General features: G+C 53.3%; 13 protein-coding genes across 13 annotated transcripts; 6 read left to right on the top strand and 7 right to left on the bottom strand.

Annotated features, from left to right (window-relative positions):
• Window positions 1–101: 101 nt before the first annotated feature.
• Window positions 102–857, top strand: Z520_06766 (uncharacterized protein; the record flags this gene model as incomplete). Its single annotated transcript, XM_016777266.1, has 1 exon — window positions 102–857. One exon carries the CDS (start codon window positions 102–104, stop codon window positions 855–857), a length of 756 nt encoding a protein of 251 aa, XP_016631437.1.
• Window positions 858–983: 126 nt separating this feature from the next.
• On the bottom strand, window positions 984–1424 carry Z520_06765 (uncharacterized protein; the record flags this gene model as incomplete). Its single annotated transcript, XM_016777265.1, has 3 exons — window positions 984–1139; window positions 1199–1309; window positions 1359–1424. 3 exons carry the CDS (start codon window positions 1422–1424, stop codon window positions 984–986), a joined length of 333 nt encoding a protein of 110 aa, XP_016631436.1.
• A 505-nt stretch (window positions 1425–1929) lies between these two features.
• On the top strand, window positions 1930–2787 carry Z520_06764 (uncharacterized protein; the record flags this gene model as incomplete). Its single annotated transcript, XM_016777264.1, has 1 exon — window positions 1930–2787. One exon carries the CDS (start codon window positions 1930–1932, stop codon window positions 2785–2787), a length of 858 nt encoding a protein of 285 aa, XP_016631435.1.
• Window positions 2788–3044: 257 nt separating this feature from the next.
• On the bottom strand, window positions 3045–4727 carry Z520_06763 (uncharacterized protein; the record flags this gene model as incomplete). Its single annotated transcript, XM_016777263.1, has 1 exon — window positions 3045–4727. One exon carries the CDS (start codon window positions 4725–4727, stop codon window positions 3045–3047), a length of 1683 nt encoding a protein of 560 aa, XP_016631434.1.
• Window positions 4728–5607: 880 nt separating this feature from the next.
• Window positions 5608–7496, top strand: Z520_06762 (uncharacterized protein; the record flags this gene model as incomplete). The annotated part of the gene is made up of 3 exons (XM_016777262.1): window positions 5608–6290; window positions 6388–6413; window positions 6463–7496. The coding sequence occupies 3 exons, from the start codon at window positions 5608–5610 to the stop codon at window positions 7494–7496; spliced, it is 1743 nt and encodes a 580-aa protein (XP_016631433.1).
• A 498-nt stretch (window positions 7497–7994) lies between these two features.
• Window positions 7995–9560, top strand: Z520_06761 (uncharacterized protein; the record flags this gene model as incomplete). Its single annotated transcript, XM_016777261.1, has 2 exons — window positions 7995–8097; window positions 8161–9560. The coding sequence occupies 2 exons, from the start codon at window positions 7995–7997 to the stop codon at window positions 9558–9560; spliced, it is 1503 nt and encodes a 500-aa protein (XP_016631432.1).
• Window positions 9561–10255: 695 nt separating this feature from the next.
• On the bottom strand, window positions 10256–11102 carry Z520_06760 (uncharacterized protein; the record flags this gene model as incomplete). The annotated part of the gene is made up of 2 exons (XM_016777260.1): window positions 10256–10805; window positions 10897–11102. The coding sequence occupies 2 exons, from the start codon at window positions 11100–11102 to the stop codon at window positions 10256–10258; spliced, it is 756 nt and encodes a 251-aa protein (XP_016631431.1).
• A 1837-nt stretch (window positions 11103–12939) lies between these two features.
• Z520_06759 (uncharacterized protein) lies at window positions 12940–15123 on the top strand (the record flags this gene model as incomplete). Its single annotated transcript, XM_016777259.1, has 3 exons — window positions 12940–13168; window positions 13227–13826; window positions 13904–15123. The coding sequence occupies 3 exons, from the start codon at window positions 12940–12942 to the stop codon at window positions 15121–15123; spliced, it is 2049 nt and encodes a 682-aa protein (XP_016631430.1).
• Window positions 15124–15590: 467 nt separating this feature from the next.
• On the bottom strand, window positions 15591–17589 carry Z520_06758 (uncharacterized protein; the record flags this gene model as incomplete). The annotated part of the gene is made up of 4 exons (XM_016777258.1): window positions 15591–15949; window positions 16023–16806; window positions 16880–17305; window positions 17365–17589. The coding sequence occupies 4 exons, from the start codon at window positions 17587–17589 to the stop codon at window positions 15591–15593; spliced, it is 1794 nt and encodes a 597-aa protein (XP_016631429.1).
• A 1255-nt stretch (window positions 17590–18844) lies between these two features.
• On the bottom strand, window positions 18845–19269 carry Z520_06757 (uncharacterized protein; the record flags this gene model as incomplete). The annotated part of the gene is made up of 2 exons (XM_016777257.1): window positions 18845–19180; window positions 19228–19269. The coding sequence occupies 2 exons, from the start codon at window positions 19267–19269 to the stop codon at window positions 18845–18847; spliced, it is 378 nt and encodes a 125-aa protein (XP_016631428.1).
• Window positions 19270–19408: 139 nt separating this feature from the next.
• On the bottom strand, window positions 19409–19785 carry Z520_06756 (uncharacterized protein; the record flags this gene model as incomplete). Its single annotated transcript, XM_016777256.1, is given in 2 exon segments — window positions 19409–19659; window positions 19674–19785. 2 exon segments carry the CDS (start codon window positions 19783–19785, stop codon window positions 19409–19411), a joined length of 363 nt encoding a protein of 120 aa, XP_016631427.1.
• Window positions 19786–21186: 1401 nt separating this feature from the next.
• On the bottom strand, window positions 21187–23307 carry Z520_06755 (uncharacterized protein; the record flags this gene model as incomplete). Its single annotated transcript, XM_016777255.1, has 4 exons — window positions 21187–23015; window positions 23063–23127; window positions 23192–23221; window positions 23285–23307. The coding sequence occupies 4 exons, from the start codon at window positions 23305–23307 to the stop codon at window positions 21187–21189; spliced, it is 1947 nt and encodes a 648-aa protein (XP_016631426.1).
• Window positions 23308–24196: 889 nt separating this feature from the next.
• Z520_06754 (uncharacterized protein) lies at window positions 24197–25463 on the top strand (the record flags this gene model as incomplete). Its single annotated transcript, XM_016777254.1, has 3 exons — window positions 24197–24520; window positions 24605–25043; window positions 25123–25463. 3 exons carry the CDS (start codon window positions 24197–24199, stop codon window positions 25461–25463), a joined length of 1104 nt encoding a protein of 367 aa, XP_016631425.1.
• Window positions 25464–25750: the final 287 nt, after the last annotated feature.

Raw genomic sequence — 25750 nt, 5'->3', positions numbered from 1 at the left:
TCTGTTCTACGTTCCTATACGTCTTCACACATGCTCTTCTTCCCAGCGCTATAGCTTCACCTGGATACGAAAAGACTGGACAGTCACGACATACATCTACAATGTCGGCGACACATTTTGTCCCTACAACGTCGTCGTCCATTATCTTCTTCCGAGCCCTGGCAATTGCCTCAACCGCCCGATCATGCCCCCACCATGCTTTGAGAAGCTTCTCTTCCAGTATAGCCGCTCGGCAATCGTCAAAGCGAGAGTTATATACCACCCCATCTTATCAGCCTCATACACTACCCGCCGATTTCCCTATGCCTCCTCGAAACACCAACATCCCTGACACCTCCATCGCTGGACCCAAGCCGCAACCCAGTGACATGAGACAAAATCAGGGAAACGTGGCGCAGCAGAACAACCCTGACGAAACTGCAAGCATAAGTGTGCCAGAAGGAGTGGCGCAGAAACCGAAGCCAGTACAGACGCCGCAGCCCGAGCAGGCGAAAGCAGCGAAACCCCGGCGAAGCAAGCTACGACCTCGGAAAGCTGCCATGACGATAACACCCAACGCGCTGGTTCATCTACGCGAGCTCCTGGATCAACCCGAGCCTAAAATGATCAGGGTTGGTGTTAAGAACCGTGGCTGCTCGGGTCTCGCATATCATTTGGAATATGTGGATAAGCCTGCCGCGTTTGACGAAGTCGTTGAGAAAGAGGGAGTAAAAGTCTTGATTGACAGCAAAGCACTCTTCAGCATTATCGGCAGTGAAATGGATTGGCAGGAAGACAAGCTGAGTGCTAGGTTTATCTTCAAGAATCCCAACATCACTGAGCAATGCGGCTGTGGCGAGTCGTTCAGCGTGTCATAATAGACAAATGCATCAGATATTCCGGGCTCGACAGCACGTATTTACGAAGAGCCAATGCAGCGATCGAAAATTTGTACAGCCAATGTCTATGTTGTGCAGGCCAGCATTGAGAACCATTAGAAACCCCTAGTATACCCCCTTCTCATAATCAATTACTCGGACATCGTCAAACCTGGGCCCGTTCTTCTTGACGAATGCTTGGTGGACCGGATCGTTGGCAACATAATAGTCGCGGTCCTCCTTTGATGCGAACTCGACAACGAAACCATGGGTGAATCCTCCCTGCGACTCGATCAGTGTACACCCTTCACTCCATGAATGGACTGAGGCATCAGACGAACCTGAGCTCCTTCCGGGCTGTTATCTACTCCGCCAGATGAAGAAACAATATATGGATTCTTGGATGTTGGATGGATACAAGTGTCTTTCAGGGAGAGCATATCATCGCAAAACTGGTTCGGTTAGAGATGGGTTGCCAATGCGTGCATTGGCAGGACAAACCTCTTTTTTCTCTGCATCGCTCAGCGCAGAGTTGAGTTTGAAAAGGACAATGTGCACGATTGCCATTGTACGATGCTTGGGTCGAGATTCGCTTCTGTGGATGGAAATATTCTTTCTTTTAGAATACCTAACTCCTTTCCTTTGCGCGTCACAATGATCTATATGTACCTTGTATGGATCAATTGTTAAGCCGATAGTATTCCAGACGTGGAGCCTCCTTGTGCGGGGTACATGAACATCTTTTTGTCCAAGTCGTCTGCCCCTCTCACAGCTTGTGACACAATCACTCCTCGACCACACGATCAATTTTCTTACAAGAACAGCTCTTAGCACAACCTCGAGAGCACAGGTGCTCCCCGAGCTCATCGTCACTATAACAAGAACGAGACCCCGAAGATATCTACGCTGCCACTGAGTTTGGTGACACCGTTTGTCCGTCCGCTTCCCTGAGACTCGATCTCTGCGAGAACGATATAGACTTACCCTACGCGCCTCAAGAAACCATCACTCTGGGCGTCCACTAGAGCAGCCGGGGTCTTTCCCAAACATCCCGCCATCCCTCCCCTCCAACATGGCTAGCCACTCTCACGACGGCGGGACTTCTCACTCTCACACCCACGATCACACTAACGGGGCACCTCATGGCCATACACACGAGATCCTCGATGGACCAGGCTCGTACCTGCACCGCGAAATGCCCATCGTCGAGGGCCGGGACTTTGGCGACCGGGCATTCACAATCGGTATCGGTGGGCCCGTCGGATCGGGGAAGACGGCGCTCATGCTCGAGCTGTGCCTGGCGCTCCGAAAAGACTACAACATCGCAGCCGTGACCAACGACATCTTCACACGAGAAGACGCCGAGTTCCTGACGAAACACGGCGCCCTCACACCCGAGAGAATCGTGGCGATAGAAACAGGAGGATGCCCGCACGCCGCCGTCCGAGAAGACATTTCGGCCAACTTGCTCGCGCTGGAGGGGCTGCATGCGAAATTCCAGACCGACCTCCTGCTGATCGAGAGCGGCGGCGACAACCTCGCGGCCAACTACTCGCGCGAACTGGCGGATTTCATCATCTACGTGATCGACGTCGCGGGAGGGGACAAGGTGCCCCGCAAAGGCGGTCCGGGAATCACGGGCTCGGACCTGCTGATCATCAACAAGTGTGATCTGGCCAACGCGGTGGGTGCGGACGTGGATCTGATGGAGAGGGAGGCGAACAAGATTCGCGAGGGCGGACCCGTTGTGAGGGCCGTGATCAAGACCGGCGTGGGCGTCAAGGATACCGTCAATTTGATTCTGTCGGCGTGGAAGAGCACCACAGGGTATCAGCTGAGTAAGGAGCGATGGGCAAAGGGCGTGCCGAGGGGTAGTGGCGAGCAGCCTACTAATAACAGGTATACCAGTGTGTTCGCCGGTTCAAGGTAGCGTCGTGCACTGGACTGGGGGGATTTGTGGGATGTAAAGGCCTGTCCCGATCAGCCGGTCACTCATGGCAGGTGGAGTTTAGCGATGGCGAGGAACTAGGGACGATATTGCGGTTGGACACTACTATGATACCAAGCGGGACAGTGGCAAAACATGGATTTTGCCAAAGGACGCATGAGGCACACCGTGGCCTTGTTACAGATCTGATCACCATGTATTAGGTATCAAAAGACCACCATCTGTCAAGGCTCCCCCTATTACCCTCTCCTAGCGAACCTCGACAAGGCCGGCCCCAACTCGAGTTTGTCCTGCTTCAACCTCTCCTTCTCCCTTTCGGCTCTCTCCTTCTTCATCTCCTCGAGCCTCATCCTCTTCTCGTCAATGATATTCTTCCCTCCCTTCTTCCTCAAATGCCTCCTGAGCGCACTATTCTTGCCCCTGCCACGATTCTTCTCCCTCGCTTTCAACTTTGCGAGAGGATCCTCCGCGGGGGTGTCGAGATCCTTTTCACGCCGGCGCTGCTCCGCGCTGCGCGTGTCCAACATACCAATAAAATTTGGGTCCAGCGCGATGGTCTCCGGCTGGAGTTTCGTGAGGAGAGACTTGACTTCGGCTTCTTGTCTTTGCTTGCGCGTCTCGTACGGGTTGACCTCGAGGGCGTCGTAGTTGGGTTCACCTGCACCGGGGATGATGAGGCTGCTGAAACCGTCCGAGTGAGAGATACCTAGGATATCGTCAAAGGGACAGAACTGGGCGCGTTCGACGCGGCGGCCATCGTTGCCCCAGTTGAGATAGGGGGACTGAACTTTTTGAGGTCCAGAGACTGGAGAACTGGTGAGAAGGTCTTTCCAGATCGTCACGGCCGTGCCGCTTGCCACAGATACAAGGCCGCGGTCTGATATATCGATCGAAGAAGCTGGCTGTCGCGTCGTGTAAGCGTGAATCTCCTTCCAAGCCCGGATGTCCCAGAGTTTCAGACGCAGATCCTGTCCACCACAGAGCATGTAGTTGCCTGAGCGGTCGATCGCTATGGACCGCACAGGACCTGCGTTGGATTGCATTTTGACCAATGGCGCCGTCGAGTTGGGCGACCACAGTGACACCGTCCCGTTCTGGTGACCGACGTGGAGAATAGCATTGTAAGGGTTTTGAGCAAGGGCGGTCGGCGCTCCTTTTCGGGTCGGGTGCTCAGCCACGACCTGACCCGTCGAAGTATCCGTGTATCGAAGGAACCCGCTATTCTCGATGCCGGCAAGGAGGAAATGGTACGGCAAAAACTCGAGATGTGTGGTTTCGACATATTTTCTGAGGCAATGGATCTCGACTCCGGCGTGATCGTAAATGTATGTGTGTTTTTTCTGTGCCACGGCAAAATACTGATCGTTGTGCAACCATTTTGCATCTCTGACTGTCTCGTTCAAGTGTAGCTCACAGCCCGGTTTCCCTGCGCGCCACTCGCAGGTTGCAATATGACCTTTCCTCCCTGCGAGGAGCAAACTGCGCCCGTTCCTCGTGTAGTCGGAGACGTAGGGCCCCAAGTCGAGCTTGAACTCGATCGACTTGTTCGCCTGCTGGATGCCCACAGCATCCAAGATCTCATCTTGTCGAACCTTGTACGTTTTCTCGAGTTCCGTCTCCGGTTGCAGAAACCCTTCCTCGTTCTCGTACAGAATCTCTGCATCTTTGGCACTCAAAACTGCGGTCCGATATTTGCTCTCGATCCTCTTCAGATTCGCCCGTAGCTTCTTGTCCTTGACCTCGTTGACCCGCACAGGACGGCCCCGGCCATATTTTCTGCGTGCGTCGGCCACTCGCTTCTGGTTTTCCTTGTCTTCGGCGGTCAAGGGCCCCGTCGTGGTGCTCGTAGGTTTTCGTTTGGTGGGAGGTGGGAGGTTGTGGATGGTGAGTTGGCCATCGCCATTCTCAACGAGGCTCTCCATCGTCCCTGCAAATCTGTATCCTGAGGTCAAGGTTCGCAGTGATACGGCGCTCGAAGGAAAATGGTACCTAGTGCTTCACAAAAATTTCAGCCCTCCACGACCGAAGTTGTGCCGGGCACCTACTGGGCACCCACTGGCACCCACTGGCACCCACTCAGGTCCACACAAGCGAGAAGGTGAGATCATTTGGTGACCACCTGCCACCTGCCACCTCGACATTGCAGGACGCGTACGAAGCTTTCCGACGCGGTGGCTGCTGAATTATCATGAGCGCTCAGACTCCGCATCTCACCCATCAATTTTGTCTCATGGTTACGTACCTTGGGTACTTTGTGTGTACCAGGATTGGAACGGCATACCCCGCCTTCTCGTACCTTGGCCTGGGAACAAGCAAGGGTCTCTCCGGAATCTGCAAAATAGCCTGGCCTAGGGGCTGCCGGGTCATCATCTGCCGCCAGCTGATTCGAAATCTTGTCCGAGCATGTTGCACAATTGGCCCAAACAATGCGAACCTTTCCATCAACTCCCGCCAATATGCGGCCTTTCGAGAGCTTCAAGCCACGACACCACGAATCATGCCCTTCTCAGCTAAGCCCCCTCGACGAGACCACTCACCCACATTGTTAGGCCTCGTAAGGCCACGAAGCTCTCGCCATACTGGTGCCAGGTGGGCAGCCGTGCAGCCTCACTTGTCGGTGCCTTGAAATGAACCGCCATCACAACCTCTCATATGAGAGCTGACGAGTCCGCAGACGTCAGAGGCTGCGATGAAGCTCTGCTCGGTACATATAGTATTGCCAGAGGAATAAATCTGACGCTCAGCCGCACATTGAAGCTGTTGCTCAACTCCCGCGGCCAACTCTTGCGGTCTTCAAGAAAAATGCTCCTACTCAAGCTTCTCATTTCATCCTTCGCCGCGACTGCCGTGGCTCAGTCCACAGTCACAGTGCGCGACAATGCCCACAATCTCACCTATGTAGGCTTCAGCTTCGCAGGAACCGAACAATTCCAGGGCATCAACTTCGGCCAGGACACGTCTGGCGCCAACCGCTTCAAGCCTCCCAAGGCCTTTACCTATCCCAATGGTACCACTGTCCAAGCCACAGCTGCCGGCGCCGCTTGCCCGCAAAACACCATCTTGTCCTTTCTTGGTGCCATCAGCGAAAATCCAGGCGTCTTCAATGTCTCTGAGGACTGCTTGAACCTCGAGGTCGTGAGGCCAGCGGGAACAAAACAGGCTGCGAATCTCCCTGTAATGGTCTGGATCTCCGGCCAAGGTGACGAGGAAGGCTCATATAACTACTCGCTGTACAACCCTACAGCACTTGTGGCCGGCTCTGCTGCCAAGGGCACGCCGGTCGTCTATGTCTCAATGAACTACCGTGTCAATGTCTTCGGATTCGCCAACAGCCCTGCGCTTAAGACGGAAGGCTCACTGAATGCCGGTTTGCTCGACCAACGGCTGGCACTACAATGGGTCCAGTCCAATATCGCCACATTTGGAGGAAATCCAAAGAATGTCACGATATTTGGCGAAAGTGACGGCGGCACCAGTGTGGGATTGTGAGTCTCCCCAACAAACCCTGCACTGCTTTTGATAGAGCCGTGGCGGGGAGTTTGATCTTTCATGATACCACCAGTCGACGCTAACACGCGATAGGCATATAACGTCATTTGGTGGGAATGGTAAGAATTACGACCACCTACCAATGGAGATGCTAATTACCACCAACAGGTACTGCTCCCTTCCGCCGAGCTATTATGCAATCTGGATCTCCAGCGGGTGATCCGGGTGTCACTGGCAATGCGACTGTCACGAACACTGCGGCGGTGGCTCAACTGGCAGGCTGTACAGGAACTAATAGCAGCCTTGTCCTGACCTGTCTCCGGCAAATCCCCATGGTTCAGCTCCTAAATGCCGTCCTCTTGTTTGAAAACTCAACCACATCTACACAAGCCAACGGCGTGTCTCAAGATTTGTTTTTCCCGACGGTTGATGGAAGCTACGTACCTGCTGCTCCCTCGACTCTGATCCGCACAGGTCGATTTCACAAAAACATATCCATCATTGCTGGATGGAATGAAAACGACGGCAGCATCTTCGCGCCTCCAACACTTAACGGCTCCACTGCTACACAGGCTTTTCTGCATTCATCGTACCCGCATCTTAATTCGACTACGCTCTCAAGCCTGACCTCGTTGTACCCAATCAGCGACTTTGTGGCAGCAGCCAAAGCGTCTCAGATCTCACCCTTTTTCCTGCAGGCATCGCAGATCTACCGCGACATTAATTTTGCGTGTCCAGCGATCGATGTCGCTCATCGTGTTACTCAGTTTGGCAGCGCAAGCTACCTGTACGTGCTCAACACGACATCGTTGACCAGCGTCCTCCAGCTCTTCAATGCCACCTTCGAAGGAGTCATCCACTTTTCCGATGTACCTTTCGTCTTTGACCAACCAAACGTCGGTTTCGGAACTACTGCCGCAGCGAACCTGACGGCAACCAGAATGTCGGGTAGCTGGGCGCATTTCGCTTCGACGGGCAACCCAAGCGGCAACTCTACTATCACTCTCTCAGGTTGGACTCCAGCGTATAACAAGTCCCAAGCTGCAGTGACGAGTCAGAATGTGACCGGAGCAAGTGTTAGAATCATTGGTGGACCGAACGCCGGACAAGCGCAGTTGCCATCAGCTGTGATTGAACCTCAGCTTTTGCATCGATGTGCATTCATCAACTCGCCGGCTTTCTATCAGCAGCTGCAGACGTAGAACTCTGCGACAGCCTTCGCTGTGCGTGCAGATCCTATGTGGTACAGAGTACATCTACCACACTGGCCCCTGCTAAAGCAAAATTAAAGTGCTGAAATGGCAGCCGATCAGTTGTATATGCGTCTGGTACGAAACACTTCAACAGTACTCTATCTAATACATACTATACTATATACAACCTAAGTACTACTATAAGTAGTCTTTAAGGCGAGGCTGCAAGGCTGAACGCATTTGGCCTGCTGCAAATTGGTCAAGGCCGAAGTTCGGCCGAAAGAATCTCCATCTACATCCATCGTCATTTCCTTCTGCATTCTCAGTGCGAAGTCGGAGTTGCTCCTTCAACTACAACAACATCGCACTTGCCCGGCACAACCTTCAAAGTTGTTAATTAATTGATCACCTTACATACTAACCTGACGCGCTCTCTGGGAATCTTTCATTTCCTGCCGGTTTTTGAATCCTCGCGCAATATACAGTCATCAATCGGACCCGAGAGCCATGTCATTTGGTAAACTGCCTCCCGAGGTACACTCTATGATCATTGGGTTAGTCGCAGACAACTCATCATGGAAAGAAGGTCTACCTCTGCGAAGTGTTAGCCGTGAGTCGTCTCGAAAACCCCTCTCTTCTATCTGACGTCTAACAATGACACATCGTCTGGCAGGTCTGTTCGATCGCGAAATTCAGGCTCAATACTTTGATTTCGGTAACATACACACCAGTATGGACGAAGATACTGATCGAACAACGCTTAGAATGGGGCTCCAGCACTTGTACCGGTTATTGAAAGGACAAATATGCGCCCGACAGTCCAGAACCGCGCTGATTACCCATTTAAAAGCCGCCGTTAAAATCCTTTTGTCGAATCCCACATTCCACATTACAGACGATCTTCAAGCAAGATATATTCACACAGTCAATGGCACAGTACGACTCGAGCCGGGAGATCGCACGTCTCAGACTGCCTCCATGGTCGCTCTTGGAGTCCTCGAGTTCCTCGCCGGTGACAAATCTCCATTATGTGTGCCGCTGGCTCGTCTGACCAGAAGTCCACGTCAGATCGACTCCCTTTCTTGGGCCCTAGTGACTGCGATTTCCATGAAGGACATTGCCACCATCAAAGCTCTGGTAGAGCAAGAGCCTCAAATGGCCGGTCGGAAGTATATTTTTGCCGATCCCTTGCGCCTTGCTGTGACCAGCCACTGGTACGATATTGTCCGGTACCTCTTGGACAACGGTGCGGATGTCAACACCCCACATCATTATGCGCATTGTTCGCCGAGATACGAGCGGATGCTCATTGAGCTACCTTGTCTATCGGGCGATGTCAGAATGGTTGCACTACTACTTGAGCCCCAGTACGGCGTCAAACTCGACGCGACAGATTACGATAGACTGTTATGGTCGACCGTGCGGAAGTATTGCGCTAGTACTGATGATACTCGCTATGTCGATATCATTCGCCTTTTTTTACAAACATTACCTCCAAACAACCAAGCGTCAGTTCAGCACCTCGTTGTGCATCTGGCTGTTGTTTACGACGTGCCGGAGCTGATCCCCATCGTTGTTGAGATGGGCTACGATGTGAATGAGACCGAGGGCGGTCGGTCGCACCTGTTTCTTGCTGCAGCCCGTGGTCAGAATGGGATTGTTCAGGTCCTACTCGACCATGGCGCGCGGCATAGCCTTCAGAGCGACCTCGATGCTGTAAAAGCTGCCTGCGTGAATGGTAGAGCAAATGTGCTTCGCACCTTGCTCACCCGGGTGACGAGTATCGGCGAATATGGTCATGCACTGGCCGCCGGTCATTTCCTACTTGCTGCTAAGGCCAGCTGCAGCGACCCAGAGACGATGTCGCGTTATATCAAGGTTCTAGACTGTCTCTATGAGTATGGACTGGACCTCAATGCAGCCAACTGTGGTATTAAGGCTCTGAGGTTTGCCATTGAAAACCACCAAGATATTCTTGCGACGAATCTTCTGGAGAAAGGAGTTCGTCTCCCCGACACCTCAGAGTCGAACCTTGCTCAGAGTATGACGGCCATGAGTATTAAACAAACCTAGTATCAACACAGAACCAATATACTAAGTACCTAGTACTATCAATACTATGTATATATAGTATCCTATTTGAACCTTTTATTTTGGCTACTGTAGTAATATCTCACAAAATTACCCTAAAAGGGTATATAGTAAGTACTATGTAATTTCTGTATACGCTAAACTACATATATACATAGTACATAGTATAGGTTGACATATAGTATATCAACAATGGGGACCACTTCCAATTGCTATAGTAGATACATAGTATTTACATACTAAGTACCCATGTAGTAGATGCTATATAACCTATCCTCAGTTGCCCCTTCCCTATACAGCATCCCCAGTCGCACCTTCCCTATACAGCATCCCCAGCCGCACCTTCCCTATACAGCATCCCCAGCCGCACCTTCTCTATCCTTAGTCCTATCATAGGTACCAAAAGGATAGACTATATGGTTCGATTTCAGCTGCTTTAAACCGCCTAAATCTCTTCAAACTGTACATAGTACATAGTAATCGAGCCCAATCTGATTCTTACGTCGCTTCCGTATCGAGCCGGAAGCGGAGTCAAACCGGGTCAATTCGTGTTAAACCGCCTTTGAACCGATCTGAAATCGCTTCTGCAATTGGTTCCAATACTAGTACCGAGTACATAGTACATACTTACGTTCCAAGTCCGCTTTGATCCCCCCTCTCAACGACCCGGATCTGAGTCATTCAATCTTCCCTATTCGCGCGACCTCTTGGTCCCTCTTCTCCTTCCACTTCAATCCTGCTCCGTCCAGCAGACTCCAGACTCTGGAGATCTTGCCTTGTTCAAGGGCGTAGAAGACATGCTCGTAAAACGTGTCTTGTGTCGCTGGTGTCGGCTTGTAGGTCAACTTGAGCCTGGCCGCGATCGAGCCATCGTATTTCTGTGTCCTACTGCCATCCTTCCCGGGAGTGCCAGTGGTGGTCGTGCTGCTGGTGGCTGTAGAAGTGGTAGTAGTGCTGCTCAGGCTGCTACTTTGATTCTTCTCCACAACGAGCGTTTCCACCTCAAAGTGCAACTCCGGGAGGTCCCTTTTGCTGTCACTTATGAGCCTCGCGTACTCATCAACTGGCATTGGCGCAGAGTCGTTGTGGACCACGCCGTCTTTGACGAAGTCGGCGAGATCTCCCGCGCCACATGGGCTGGTATTGATCTTGTGGATGTACGCCAGATACTGACGTCTGAGGTCTCCATCAAATGGTTTCACGGTCGGCTTGTTTTCCCATACGTAGCTTTTTTTTTGGGTCTCGTCATTAGTAGCTGAACTGGATACCAGTATGTAATTGAGCTGGGCTTGAAAAAGTTCCAAGAATGCATGCATACTCATCATCTTCATCGTCGTCACGGTTTCTGTCGCCCAGCACGTATCTCGCATTTCCATTGGGCTCAGTCTGTTCCTCGATGGCTATCTCGCTTAGATTCGATATGATGTCGTCGATGGTGGTCGCAATGTCCGTGTGGCTACCACTGTGGCCGTGGTGTGACGAGTCACGCCGTGCCGCGTGAGAGGTGTGTGCAGGATGTGGCATTGCTTCTAGGAGATCGCAGTGTCCGAAATATTTGGGAACTTACGGTGAATACAGTATGTATGATGTTGATTCTTTGATGTGGTCGAAGGTGAGGAGAAAGTGTGGTGGCCAAGGCGATCCAAGACATTTCTAAGCTTTCTCAATCGCATACGCGGTTTTAATGTTAGGATCTGCTCTCGTGCACGTATGTCGATCGTACCACTTTCACGTGACTCTTGTAGAGCTGGCGGCTCTATAGTCGGGAAAATCCGTGCGGGACATTCTGTTTCTTGGTGCTCTCGCGCTGCGGTGCTCGTGACAATCGACAGGGGCTGAGTACATACTTACTATAGTATGTACATATGTACTCCTAAAATTCCCGTCGACACTTTGCGGGGGCAGTGGCCGTTGTATGTTGCGAGACCCTAGCCGTCGGTGGATCCTATGAGAAGCTGCATGGGTTAACATTAGCTAAACGCAAAGCGTCCTGACACGAAGTCGGCAAAAGGGGTTGCTGTTGCTACACTGATGCCATGAGGCCACCCAACCTTGCCCCTCGAAGGATATTAGATTCTCCATTTCCGGTAGCAAAAGTCCTGAGCTTATCTCGTCGATCACGTCACACAGAAGACGGACCTTGAGAACGAATTCACGTATACCCTATAGTAGCTAGATGAGTGCCGTGGGCCAGCATGAAGACTCGGTGTCAAGCTTGAAGTCTTGAAAAATCGGCATGGTGCAGGAGTTGACTCGTTGACTTTGCGAAACAAGCAGCGGACGGGGATGCCATTGCGAGTCAAATGAATACTAATACATACCGAGTATGAGGCTGATAATGCTGCCTCGATGCTGATCGAAGCGTTTCGGCGAAGGGGCCAAATGCCAAATTCCATCGAGGGTGGGAAAAGGTGAGAGAGGGCTGGAGGCCTGGCCCGACGCAACGCCCCTCTAAGAATATTTACTAGTACTTAGTATTTGCTGTATTACTATTCAGCTGCGAATCTCTCATTGAGCCGAGCCCTGCGCCAAGCGTGGAGCCAAGGATTCAAGGATTCAAGGATTCAAGGCCATTTCCTAGGTAAATAGGAGCTGCCATTTCCCACCTACATGGTACTTAGTACTACTAGTACCCTACTCGCCTCGTAGTGTGCGATCCAAGGAACTGGAACAGTCCATCCCTCATCCTCCACTTCTCCTCTCACACCTCGCCTACGTGAACCCAGCAATCTCGCTCTCCCTTTTCGACCTCCTAATTCTACTATGTATTCCTCAAACTCGCTACGGTCCAGATCCAGCCTCATTCAACTTCAGCTTTGTCTGCCGTGCGACAAACCGATCATGTTCGCAAAGTTGCACAAACACCAAAGTTTCCAAATATCAAACAAACACCACAGTACCAAGACGCGCACTGTGACTAAGCCTCCTTAGCCCGGCCGAGATTGCAGCCACAGTCCTTGGACAGAGCTGAACCTACCTAGACTCCATCGAACACGATGCCCTGGTCATCGTTTCAGTTGCGGCCGCATCCTCCCGTCGCTTCAATCCTCTCATGCCATCCTAGATCATCTCGCTCCAATCAAATGCGAAATCTTGCTTGCCGATATGGTACATACCTAGGTAGTAAGTCCGACTAATATTCAGGCCTTGTGGCGGCTCTTTTAGGCTTTTGGCCCCAATCGTCTAGCAGACACTCGTGTTGACGTTGGGGTCCCTATGGTTATTTTAGAAAGGTCCCGTTCCTTTAAAGATCCCGCTGTTGCAAACTCATAATCCCACGGATTGCGACCGTCGTTTTGGTGACTGCCTGCCACGGCGGAATCTTCTTTTTTGTATATTGCGCAAATTTCCTGTCGCTAACATGACTTCGCACTACTCTCGTCTGGATCGGCAGGATTCGAGCAGAGAGCTTTTGGGAGATGGAGCAATTAACTCGGCAGATGGCACCCCTAGTATTCCGTTGAGGAGTATGGAAGGTCACGCTCTTGAAGATTGGGCCCGGCCGGGGTATAGCGACGACTCACTCAACGATCGTCTGAAGCCCGGAAATGATTCGGAAGATTACCTAAATGCTCGGCCAGGTGTGACAGGTACAGTCGACCATGTGAGGTTCCACAATCCCCAATACTGATCAACCCGAATCTCAAGGCCAGACCTACAGAACAAACTCTGGATTCAGCATCCCGTCGGTCGCGTCATCGCCCTGGGAACACAAACTCAACGAGAAACACCTCCGGGATGTACCGACAAACACCGACACTGTCAGATACTTTGATCCTCGCCGGCAGACACGCAGAGTCTTCATCGATTGCTTGCTGATGTGGTGTTGGACGGCTGGAATCTGTGGCGCCCTTGCAGGCACCATGTATGGCTTTTCCACCATCCAGACTGGCCTCTCCCACCGGCAAAAGTACGTCTATAACGCCATGATCACTGGGCTGTCGATTGTGCTCGGCCTGAGTTTTGCCGCTCAGTTCAAGCAGTTCGCCGAAATGATGCGATGGAGATTTCTTGCCTCGCAGTATCGAAGCCTCCAAGACTTCGAGGACGTGCTCGGATGCGACAGTTACCGGAGCACCTTGCGCATAATGTGGTCAGGGCGGCGCACAGGCACGTGGTACCCGAGCAAAGCTCAAGTGGTTGCTGCCGTTTGGCTACTTATCTTTGTGGTGTTCAACACTTTCGCTGCGCTTCTCGGGTTGACGTATTCCATCGATGTGTCGGACGATTTTGTATCCGTTAACAACGGTATGTTGTCCGTTGGGCTAGTCCTACATATTCCAAATGAAAGAATCGACGAAATTTCATACTGACATAAGCACCAGGCATTGTCAACGTGGCCAACCTTCAATACATTGCCAGCCAACCGCAACCCAACAACGGGCAGGGCTACGATTTCGAGTTCCAGAAAGCCGCCGCGAATCTCTGGGGCCAAGTCGGTCAGAACTTCCCAGTAGTCACGACCACGCTCGACGGCGGCTATGACCAACCGGGACCCTTTGTCTTCACGACCGCGGCGAGGGATATGTGGTGGTACCGCTTCGTGGACCTGGGACCCGACCTGAAGACAGCAATCACTTCTACAAGGACCGTGACCAGTCAAGCGCACTGCGAAGAGTACAAGGTCCTGTTCGGCGGATATGCCGGGTTCAACACCGACAACGCGACCTTGACTTATTTCCTCGAGTGGGAGGACAACCAGGGCAACAAATTCGGCGACATCGTGACAAACGTGGCGACCGCGTTTACGACCTGGATGGGGAATTCCAGCAGCAAGGACGTGGGCTGTGGGCCGCGATGCAGCCGGATCCTGGCGCTCCAGTCGGCCGACAACCACACGGTGCCTCACCCTCGCATGTGGTCGTGCAACAACACGGTCGGGCAAGTGCAGGGCATCGCCGACGGCGGCTTCAGCGATCCCGACGCGCTCACCCTGCCCGACGACCAGGCCTTCTACCTCGCGGGTTCGATCGGCTGGACGGGACTGGAGACGGAGAGCGACGACCTCCAGTACTTCCTCTTCGACGGAGACACGCCCTTCAACCCGCCGGGCAACGCCACGGCCGAGACCATGGCCGAGCTGGTGATGAAGTTCACCGTGGGCGCCCTGTCGGCGCTGGACAACATGAACGGACCCACCAAGAACCTCACGGGCGCCGCGTCCCCGAGTCCCGCGCAGGTCGTCAACGTGAAATGGGCCGACGCCGGCGCCATCCTGGCGGGGATCCCCTTTGTGCAGTTCCTCCTGCTCGTCGGCGTCGTCTGGTTCTCCGACAAGGCCATCATCCTCGAGCCCAGCTTCATGACCGTCGCCCACCTGCTGTTCCCGGTCATCAGGAAGGTCGGCCAGGACGGCTGCCTGCTCACCGTCGACGAGATGGCCGACCGCCTCGGCCACGCCTACAAGATCGCCTACGGCGTGCGTCCCCACCCCGCCGACCCGGGCCACCATGACACCACCTTCGTGCGTGATCTCGATGTCATCGAGGAGTCCGAGGGCTACGGCTATATCCGTGGCCGCTTCCCCGAGGGGAGATATGACTGAGATCCTTTCCTCTTTTCTCGTAATGATTGTATATTCTTCATTTAATGTTTTGATGGACAAATTCGAACATGAGCATCCACCATTTTCTGGGAATGGAAAACACATTGTTTAAAGATGAACGGGACACTTTTTGCCGACGAGCATGACAGACACACACGCACGCCCTTCTTATGTTCGTGTAACACATCACGTCGTGGCACGCCATGCAAGACACAAGGGCATCCGTTTGGCATGTCCCACGAGTCAATGGATTGATTCAATGCCTACAGGTGAAATCATCACCCAAAGAACACGTGGCAAGAATGGATGAGACACGAGTGGCAGCAGCACAAAGGACAACAAAATCTCTTTTCGTCTCCATCCCACTCTACGTGCGATATGTGCAAAAAGTGCTCTGTACAACGAGAATTTGGTCGACGGTCCCCCTTCTCACCGCTTTATGCCCTGGCAGCACCAAAAAAAAGGATTTAGTGTCCAACGGCAATAGTCCTCCCACGCTCCTTGATCCTCTGCTTGATCTCGGCCTTCCTCTCCTTCCTCAACTGACTCGCATACCTCACCCCAAACCCGTGTTCAAACACCTCACCAATCTCCTCCAGCGTCAGGCCCGACACTTCCGGGTAAAAAAGGATGATCAGGATCCAACCCACGCCGCAGATTCCTGCATAAAAGCCGAACGCGCCCGTCGGGCTGAGGCCCTTCATCATGGACAGGAATGTCGAGGAGACGATGATGTTGGACCCCCAGCACGAGCACGTGAGCCACATGGTGCCCATGGCGCGCACTTCCATGGGGAAAAAGTCGGTCGACATCCATGCGGTGTTGCCTAGGGAGAGAAATACATGTCAGTGAGAGAAGAGGCTAGTGGGCTTTTTGCTGGAGGGGTTGAGTAAACTTACCAACACTGACACCGTAAAAGAAGACGAACCAAATGATAAAAACGAGTACCACGATCGCCGGCGTGGTGACCTTTGTCGTCTCAATGGCCAAGGTCTTGGTATCAATAGGAATAAAACTGAATGCGATGGCGACGGCCACCAGACCGGCGCTCATGCCCCAGACGGTGGCGATCAGCAGTCGTCGACGGCCAATGGGGTCGACAAGCATCATATTGACCCAGGTCATGACGAAGTTTGTGCCGGCAACCACCAACCCAACGGCCACAGGATTGGAGAACCCCACAATGTCAAACAGCGTCGAGGAGTAGTACATCAGGACGTTGAAGCCGGACATTTGCGAGATGACCATCAGTCCACAAGCGCAGATCAAGGCGCGGAAGTAGGCCGGCTTGGTGTGCAGTTGCTTGATCTTGGCCCAGCGAGATTGGTCTTCGTTAAGTTCTTTGGCCTCCTCGCAGGCGGCGGCGATCAGGGCGCATTTGGCTCGCACCTGTTCGGCCGTGGCTCCCTTGTAGATCTTTGCCAGGACCGCCTCCGCTTCGGGGATTCGGCCGTGGTAGACGAGTTGACGGGGGGATTCTGGACAGAAGGGCAACAGGCACGCGAGGATGATGGCGGGGACCGCACCCAAGCCGACCATGTATCGCCATCCGTGAGTCACATGAGCGAAGGCGGCTCCGATTCCGTAGGATACTACCTGTCCGCCGGTGATGGACATGTTGTTCAGGCCGATCAGCCTTCCACGGACTTTGGTGGGAGCAATCTCGGCGATGTAAAGGGGAACCTGTGGATTTATCTCGTTTAGTATCACACTCGCTGGATCCTCTAGGATGGTTTTCAGAAGGAAGGAAACTTACCACCATGGCAGCTGAGCCCACACCGAATCCGACAACGAGTCGGCCGACCGACATTTGCGCAATCGAGTACGCGGCAGCTTGCAGAATGGCGCCAATAGTGAAGAGAGCGCAGCCAACGTAGATTGCCATTTTGCGACCAAACTTGTCCGCCGTCAGGCCTGCGATGATGGCACCGACGAAAGCCCCTCCCGAGCACAGAGATGTGATGAGTTCCTTCTCGTTGGACGAGACCGGGCGGTGGTCCAGGTCATTGTTGAGATAGACCAAAACGGCGGAGATGATGCCGGTGTCGTAGCCGAAGAGCGAGCCCGCGATCGAGGCAGTCAGGGCGACCAGCCAGACGAACCAGGATGGGGAGATGTCGTCGATTGAGTTCTTTCCCATTTCATCGTCGGATATCTCGACGTGGGTCGAGTCTGGGAAGACCTGGATTTGTTTTGGTCAGTCTCGTGTGTAGCGGAGTGCGTATTGTGCATCTGACTTACCATGGCCACGTTGGCCCTGTCGAAGCTCTTCCGAATGCTGTCGCGGCGACTGCCTGTGCCGGGCATCGAAGTCATCGAGTGGCGACGGTCAAACGAGGCGCGTGTCACGCTGTCGGCACGCAGACTTCCTCGCACCACGTTTCGAGATGGCTCCTCGAGATGCTCATGGTGATTTGCCTTCTCTTGGATCTTCTGTTCGAGTGAGACGTGGTCGCGGTTCGCCATCGTGGATGACAAGAGTCTTCAAGGGACGAATGAGGGAAGTGAACCTATGAAAAGATGATCCTCTAAGTCGGTGGATTGATGGTGGATTGTTCTCCGAGTCTTGATCCTCTCCCGATATACTCGAGGTGTTGGGATGAGGTTGAAGTCGTGTCAAACACTGGAGGGAGAGGGAATTCCTGAGGGTTATATAGACAATCCCGCCTCCTCTCCCCGGATTGCCATATCATACATGTTTCTGGAAAAGCCGTCGTATATGCCGCCGGTCAATCGGAGGGGTCCATGATGTCGAATTGCCTCTTTTTTTTGACCATGCCCGCGAAGAATCCTCCGCAAAGTGGGAGCCAATGGGCCTGGCCGCAAGTACGAAAGTCTAAAGAGGCTGGGACCGGCGTCCCAGCGTCGACCATGCCGTTCGTGGAGGTTTAACTCGCTGGAACTGGAGTTGGAGGACCGGGGATTGTCTGGGGGAGGGTTTCTCTGTGGGCGTTGGTGTGGGCGGTTGATTTGCCGGCCGGCGAGAATTTGCCTCAGGATTTCATCCACCCGCCGCAAAAGACCATCGCTAGTAGAATCCGGGCCCTTTGGACTCTGCGGAATCCCATCCGAAGGCGTTCGCCGAAAGGATCCCCACATTGTCGGAATGGGTAATTCTTCGCCTGTACCCCAGACCAAGGCCTCCAGGCCTCTTACAGTGTCTTCTGTGAGCAGGGGAACACGGGGGAAGCTGCCGTGGTGGCTAAAGCTCACCCAGCTCGCCAGCAGGTCTGGAGTCAACCTGGCTTGGGCTTGGGCTTGGCCTAGAAAAGTCATACGGCAATAAACCTGACCACAGTGGCATTGCCAGAATGACCTTTCGAGGTTTCCGAAAGAGATCTATGGATCGGGCAGAAATGTAGCAATGTCAAGGCTACAACAATCTGATGGTCGTCGAAGCGAGGTGCATGGCCCAAAAGAGGCGTCTATATATTCAGTCAGTGACGACTACGGCTGTATCTTATCGATCGAATTCGTGAACTACGTTAGTCCCTTCCTCCCTCGACATACGCATTCAAGAGGGAAAGCAGGACGACTGCTCCATGGTTCACACTCCTCCAGCCATGGCATTCTCATTGATGCGTCTTCTTCCGTCTCCAGACCTTCAGGGGCATCGGCGCTGCCGAGAGATTGAAGTTCTCCCTCCTCGTCCGAAGTCGAACCGGTGTACCACAGAGGCCAACAGCACCCTCTGCTCCAAATAGCTTATATCACGACCAAGTCATCCCCTGGCCCCGGCAGAGAGGGCAATAAAGTATGGCTGCAGCTCCTTGCCTGCTTGACCCAACCATCTCTCGGGCTTGTACTGTTCCGGGTCTGGAAAAATAGTCTTGACCCGGTGCGCCACGTACGAGGACATGGACACTGAGGTGTTTCCGGCAAAAAAATCGCCTGCTACCGGCGCTCCCTCCGGCGGCGTGCGACGAGACAGGCCAAAGGTCGAGGGTGGGAGGAGGCGTAGGCTCTCGTCGAGGCAAGCGCGGAGGTAAGGGAGGTGCTTGATCTTGTCGTACGCTGCGATCTCTTCATCTTCTTCAGGGTATTGTCCAACTCCTCCCTAAGCTTCTCCAGCCAGGCAGGGTGCTTCAAGAGCAGAAACATCACATTGTTCATTGCAGGAGCAGTAGTATCACTCTCCACGTTCATCATTGATGCTGACTTCGGCAACCATTTCGCCCCATTCGAGGTTGTTGGGCCTGCCTGACTTGTCGTGCAAAATGACCGTGAAAACGTCGTTCAATTGCTCACCAGCCAAGTATCACTTGAATCTCGTCATGGCTCGGTTTCACACAATGCTGTTCCAGTCTTGGTTCAATCGCCATTTCTCTCGGTACGTGCTCGGAAGATTTTGCTGAGCCTGACCAGCGTCTACGAGCGTGTAAAGCCAGACCAGATTCGACTGTTCCCAGGCCGTGGCGTGCAGGCATTCTCTGGAATGGACCTTCTTCAAAGTTCCATCAGCCGCCTCGGAGATGACCAGGTCGTCTCCACGCTCGAGAAAGCCCAGATCTTCGCTCAGTCCGATGTTGGCAATCACTGTGACTGCGAACAGATTGGTCCACTGCGGTAGTCCACAGTAAGGTCTTCCCCGGTCGGCAGCTGTCCCTTGGGAAGTGGTGCAGAACACGAAGAATCAAACGCCCGAATCAGGCGACCGGTCATATCTGCGACCTTGTGCTCCCACGCCTCCAAATTTTTAATGGCATAGGCACTCGACAAGACTTTTCTCTTCCGCGCGTGCTCGGGTTTGTCGATGACAGCCGCAAGGTGGAAATGACCCTCCACCAGCTCTTGGTAGAAGATGTCCTTTGTGCATTTTGTGTTGTGTCCATAATGTCCTTGATCGCCTCTGGGTTGGAAAACGAGAGCGAGTTCGGCCCAATCCGCACGACAGGTGATTTTTCATGGGCCTTTGAGCAGGATGTGCGACCGGAGGCTCTGGTATGCTTCGTGAGTGAAGGACAGGTCCGATATACCGGACCAGAATGTCAAGTTCGAGTATTTTCGCAGACCCCTGGGATCGCGGAGGTAGGTATTCAAGGGGACGAGGGTGAAACAGCAGATGGCAAACACGAAGATGGACTGGAAGACGGTGACACCTAGCACCTTGATTGATGCTCTTTTCCCTCTCCTGGTACCCGGTTCTGTTGAACCGCGCTGCCGTAAGTGCGAAGAACAGAAGAGGACCTCTAGATGTCGGGGAAGGCATATCTTAATGGCCCATCAACTAAAAGATCTCATTCGCTTAAGTTTAGGGGAGGAACACAGAGACTCACTAACCCCTCGCTCGTCTGTCTTTTTCACTCACGTTTTCGGTGCTGCACTTCTGTGTCACACACACACATGCATCGTGCTGAGACCAATATTTTGGGGTACTCCAAGGTGGTCGGCTGCATGTTGGACTTGCAGACCAGGCAGCGGTAACGGGCTGAATGGTCTGCGCTGTATGAGACGGCTAGCTACCCACCAACATTGATAGGTGGCATCTACATAGTTGGATCAACGGATCTCGAAAGGGATCAATAACCGACACGCCGAATGTCCATCGCTTGTGGAGGAGGGAGGGGGGAGGATGTTTGGTCAAGACGACGTATAATAATGCCCCTTTTGACGAAAAGGGGAATTTGTCGGCGAGGCTGAAAGGTGGAGCTTCTCGTCTAGAAGCCGCTTGCCCCCGTGGGGTCGTAGTCTCAGCGTCATAGCACCTTGCATCCACTTTCTCCCTGTGGGAGGGACTGTACTTTTAGCACAGGAGTAAGAGGACCAGCTAAGGAGCTTCTTCCAGTCGCCTCCATCTCCGGATGAACTCCGCTGTTGGCACACAATCACTACAAACGCTGGAGAGTCCCCGGACCTAACTCGCGGTTCCACGTGGGCAACAATGCGACGTGTGCTGCTCGCCACGCTTGTACGTCCGGTTCTCATGGGTTCGAATTGCAGATAGTGCCCAGTTATGGAATCCACCGAGATTGAAAGCATGGCAATTCTGCGGCATAGCATAGAATGAGGTGACCTCTTCTGAGCAACACTATGGAAATACAGCGTCAATCATCACGAGAAATGTCACTGGGGCTCAGGTCCTCTCCCCCAGGCGTCTTTCAGCTGATCCCTCGTGTTGCCAATGGGCCAGGCGTGCGTGTATTCCAGCTCATCCAGGATACCAAACAGAGCATCCTGTTCCATCCTGTCCTCGAAGTGATCTCCACAGACCACGATTCCGAGAAGCGCCGTCACAAGTCCAGGCGGCGTCTTGCGGTTGCTCATGGCGATCCCACAGAGACGCAGCACAATCGTCCTCAATTCCTGGCTCAATGTCTTCATGCTGGCGACGTGGCCTGGTCCAAGCTTCGGTCTCGTAGGATCATAAACGGCCAGCAGGATCTTGGCCAGTTCAACGTGCTGCACCCCGGTGACGTGACAATCTGCCAGATAGCACACCTCGGGAAATACCTCTCCCTTCGACCTGTCTGGGTCTCGATAGTAGATGGGCTCGAATGAGGCTGGCAGGACCTCCGGCCACATTTCCTCGTACTGTTTGAGCGAGAGCCAGTTGTCCGTAGTCGAGAGGTTTTTGTCCAGGCGCGTGCTCGTGTTGCTGTTCCCGTAACAGAATTCCAGGACGTCCGCGCAGAAAATGATCAACCTATCGGCCCACACAGCGTCCTCGGCCGGCGAGAAGGATCGGAATGCTTCGCAACGGGAGAGATCGTGATTGAAAGGTCGCTGTTTCAAGAAGGCTGAGTATATTTCCTGGCGGAATGCTACCCAGAAACTGGCCTGACAAAGACCGTCTGCCCGCCACCTCGATTGGCCATCAACCGAACTACCCAAGTTCTGCGAGGGAGATGTGACCGCGGGCACATTGGGGGAATGCACCGCTTCCGGGGTTGACACAACATTGTACCTTGCGATGGGGCCGACCTTGGGACCGTTGATGACGGGTGAGCTATGCGGGACGAGAGGGACCGAGGGAATCTGTGCGTCAATAAAGACGTTCATGACCCGAAGGAAAAGCTCACTGTCTCGTTCTTCATCGGCGCGGAGGGGCGAATCGATCTCCTCGTAGAAACGGAGGATGATAGCTGCCGCCAGGAGGTTCTCGTCTCTGGTTTGCTGTGCGTCGAGGCTCCGTTTGAGCAGATCCTTTATACATTCGCTGTGATAGTGTAAAGCCGTCTCCTCGGTCAAGTCAGCAACCGGCTGGCCGTCGAGGTAATAGACGTTCTCCGGCCCTAGCTTCGAATGACGAACACGGGTGAGATGGCGCGCCGATGCGGCAAGCATCGCATTTCGGAGTGGCGGACACCAACGCGCACGCTGAGGGACAATGAACTCGAAGTGTTTTTCCGGGTCACAGAGGTCAAACCACCGAGCAAGTTGGTCCACAAAGTAACGAAGAAGGATTACCTCCAACACTGTGTGTATTGCTAGGGTAGACGACCTTGATGGCTTTTTCACCAGGCCCGAGAATAGCGGCGAACTCGGAGACTCGAGGTCTTCTTGCCTGGTCTGAAGAGGGGAAGAAAACGGCAGGGATCTTTGGGAACTCCAGCCACTGGGCACATAATCAGGTGAAGGCCCCGTAGTCGATTCCAGGGTACTTTCAAGGCCAGATTGCTTGCTTGTTTGTGGCGGCCACGGACCGGACCCAGCATTCGAAATGTCTCCCAGCTCCACGTTTGTAAAACCTGTCGTGCCATCGTCTGTGCGGTATGTACCCGTGGCTGTAGCAGCCAGACCAGCTCCATTGTCTTCTCCTTCTGCGTCACCCAGAGATGAGGCCGGGCCGGGCACGGCTTCGTCTTCAGCGTCCAGGTCGTCAGCATCCTCGAACTCAGCATCCTGGTCGTAGATAGCCGTCAATTCGGCAGTCTCGTCGATGTACTTTAGTTCTGTAGAAGTGTCAGTAGCATATGTTCCCAGCAGGAAATGCTCATACCGAGCGCCCTCTTCGGTTTCAACCAAGTCTGATCCGTTGAGAAACCCTTGGTATCATATCTCGCACTAGACCCATGTCGAAATTTGATGCCCGTCCTACTGCGAATGCACCGATCGCCCGTTCTCTGACATCTTCTGCAAGGCCCCGGGGTCAAATCGCCTAGAATGTCTCAGCATCCTTATGGACGAACATCGTAACATGGCAGAAAATGCACCGCCCTACATTTGATATGCTTCTCTGTCCATGACTGTCAGTACGTCACGTGGACTAGGGGGTCTGAAGGAGGTATGGGACAAGGCTTTAGGAGAACAGGGCGCGTATGGCAAGGGATTGAGGGAGAGAGACACCTCTGCAATTATCGCAAGGACTAATTCTTGCCTTGCGTTTGCTTCGGCCTGGGACGTGCTCGGCATCATTGTTGCCCCTTAAGCGGCTATGGCCCTCGTCTTGCTGGTGCTCAATGCTTAAAGCCTCCATGGCTTGATCAACGACCCGGATGGAGTCATGGACGACGATGGGTCAGCTTTGGCAAGGTGTACCTTCGGCGAAGGAGGTTTCAAACAGCGACAGAAAGCTGAGAAGCATATGGGATGCAAGAGCCGGAGGAGAATTGCCTGTTTTTGATCATCATCTTCCCCGCCGCGCTGGTTCTCGCTGGGTGTTTGTGGGCCGTCGATCCTCCACCACTGAATCTGTATGCTGGCGACTTGTCCAATGTGGCGAATAACCCCCGAGGGCCAGGATCAGGCAATTTCTTCCGATGGTCGGAAGGGTCTGGGGCTGACGGCTTGTTTCGGGGCAGGACGAAGAGGTGGAGAGAGAAGGGAGAAGGGAGAACGGCAAACCGCGGGAGTAGCGGCGGCGCAGTCAGTCATGGATCGCCAAAGCCTCACCTCACCGCCAAGAACAATCGTGGTCTAAAATTGTCCATGTCAACAAAGAAATCTTCCCATCGGTCCCTCGTATATAGACCAATGCGCCGTTCTTGAGGGTTGTTGTCTTCTGCTCATTGCAAGGTAGTGAGAGACTTTTCGGTTGCTTGTTTGTTTGCAAATTCAATACATCTTCCCTTCGCTACCCAGTTTCTCTCCTTTTCTTCCAGCGTCAATCTCCTTATAAGATATATCTCCGAAAATGTCCTCGCCAAAGCTCCAAGTCGCGATTGCGGGATTAGGCCGCATGGGAGCCCGTCATGCGCTTCACTTCCACACCATGACGCCTCGTGCAGATTTGATTGCGGTCTCATCTCCAGACCCCAGAGAATTGGCCTGGGCGACCCGAAACTTGGAGGGTGTGCGGACGTATCTGGACTACGACCAGATGCTGAAGGAAGAGAAGGAGTTGCAGGCGGTCGTCATTGCCTCGGCGACCATTGTTCACGCCGAGCAGGCCATCAAAGCCATCAAACAGGGTCTCCACGTCCTGTGCGAGAAACCACTCAGCACAAATCCCGAAATCGTACGTGGCAGGTTCTTCCTTTCCCTGCTGTGTCACTGTGTCTGTCCCGGCATGCTGATCCATTTATTTTCTCTCTCGCAATAGTCGCAAGAAGTCGTCACGGCATACCGGGCGGCGAAGAAAACCTACCCCAACCAAAAAGTCATCTGCGGCTTCTCGCGCCGGTTCGATGCATCCTACAGAGACGCCTATCAGAAAATGCGATCGGGCTTGATCGGACGCCCGGCCGTCTTTCGGTCCCAGACCTGCGACAAGCTCGATCCATCCGGGTTCTTTGTGCAGTACGCGCAGTTCTCCGGGGGCATTTTTGTGGACTGCTCAATCCACGACATTGACCTGGCCCTGTGGTTTTTCGGCGAAGACTCCGTGGTCAAATCGGTCAGTGCGATCGGCATCACCGCGGTGTCCCCAGAACTGCGAAAGTACAACGATCGCGACAATGCGTTGGGCATTGTCGAGTTCTACGGGGGCAAGATTGCTCAGCTGTACTGCAGTAGAATGATGGCTGCAGGGCAAGAAGACAGTAAGGGCTTACCATTTCTCCTCCCCCTTTTCCCAGAGGATTATATTCCTTGAGTATACCATCTGACAGAGGCATTCAGGCACCGAGGTCACCGGCACCGAGGGAAAACTCGCCATCAACACGCAGCCCATGTCCAACCTCGTCAACATCTACGAGCCATCCGGCATCCGCCGCGAGATTCCTCCTCACTACTATGGCCGTTTCCGGGAGGCCTTCATCACCGAAGCGAACGAGTTCACCGCTTGCTGTCTCGACAACACCGAGCCGCCGTTCAGACTCGAAGGCGCTGTCGCCGCGGTCAAGATCGGCTGTGCCTTGCAAGAGAGTCTGATCACGGGCAAGAAGATTGAGTTCGACGAGATCGGCCGCCGGATAGATGATGCAAAGGACGATGCCGCTCTCCTGACTGCCAAGTTGTGAACTTTTGCGAGTCCTGGCTGCGAAGTACATCTTATCTCAGACTTTGGGTAGATTAGAGGGGTTTATATACCAAGACAAGACGGAGTGGATCAATAGATATTGGTAAAGAAGTCATCTCGATAGAGGCGGTATAGAATGGGACAGGTCTAAGTCCCCATTAAGAGAGGACATGCAGCTTTTTAGAAAGGGAATGGGATATCGTGGGTCCCTACTTTTAATTTTACCTATGTATCTAGGTATCAAATGGTGAGGAAACCCACGGGCTCGTGAGGTCTAGTTCCGGATCC

The sequence above is a fragment of the Fonsecaea multimorphosa genome, assembly GCF_000836435.1.
Source record: "Fonsecaea multimorphosa CBS 102226 unplaced genomic scaffold supercont1.13, whole genome shotgun sequence".
NCBI lineage: Eukaryota > Fungi > Ascomycota > Eurotiomycetes > Chaetothyriales > Herpotrichiellaceae > Fonsecaea > Fonsecaea multimorphosa.
Note: the sequence above shows the minus strand (reverse complement) of the source record. Positions and strands in the feature narration are given on the sequence as shown.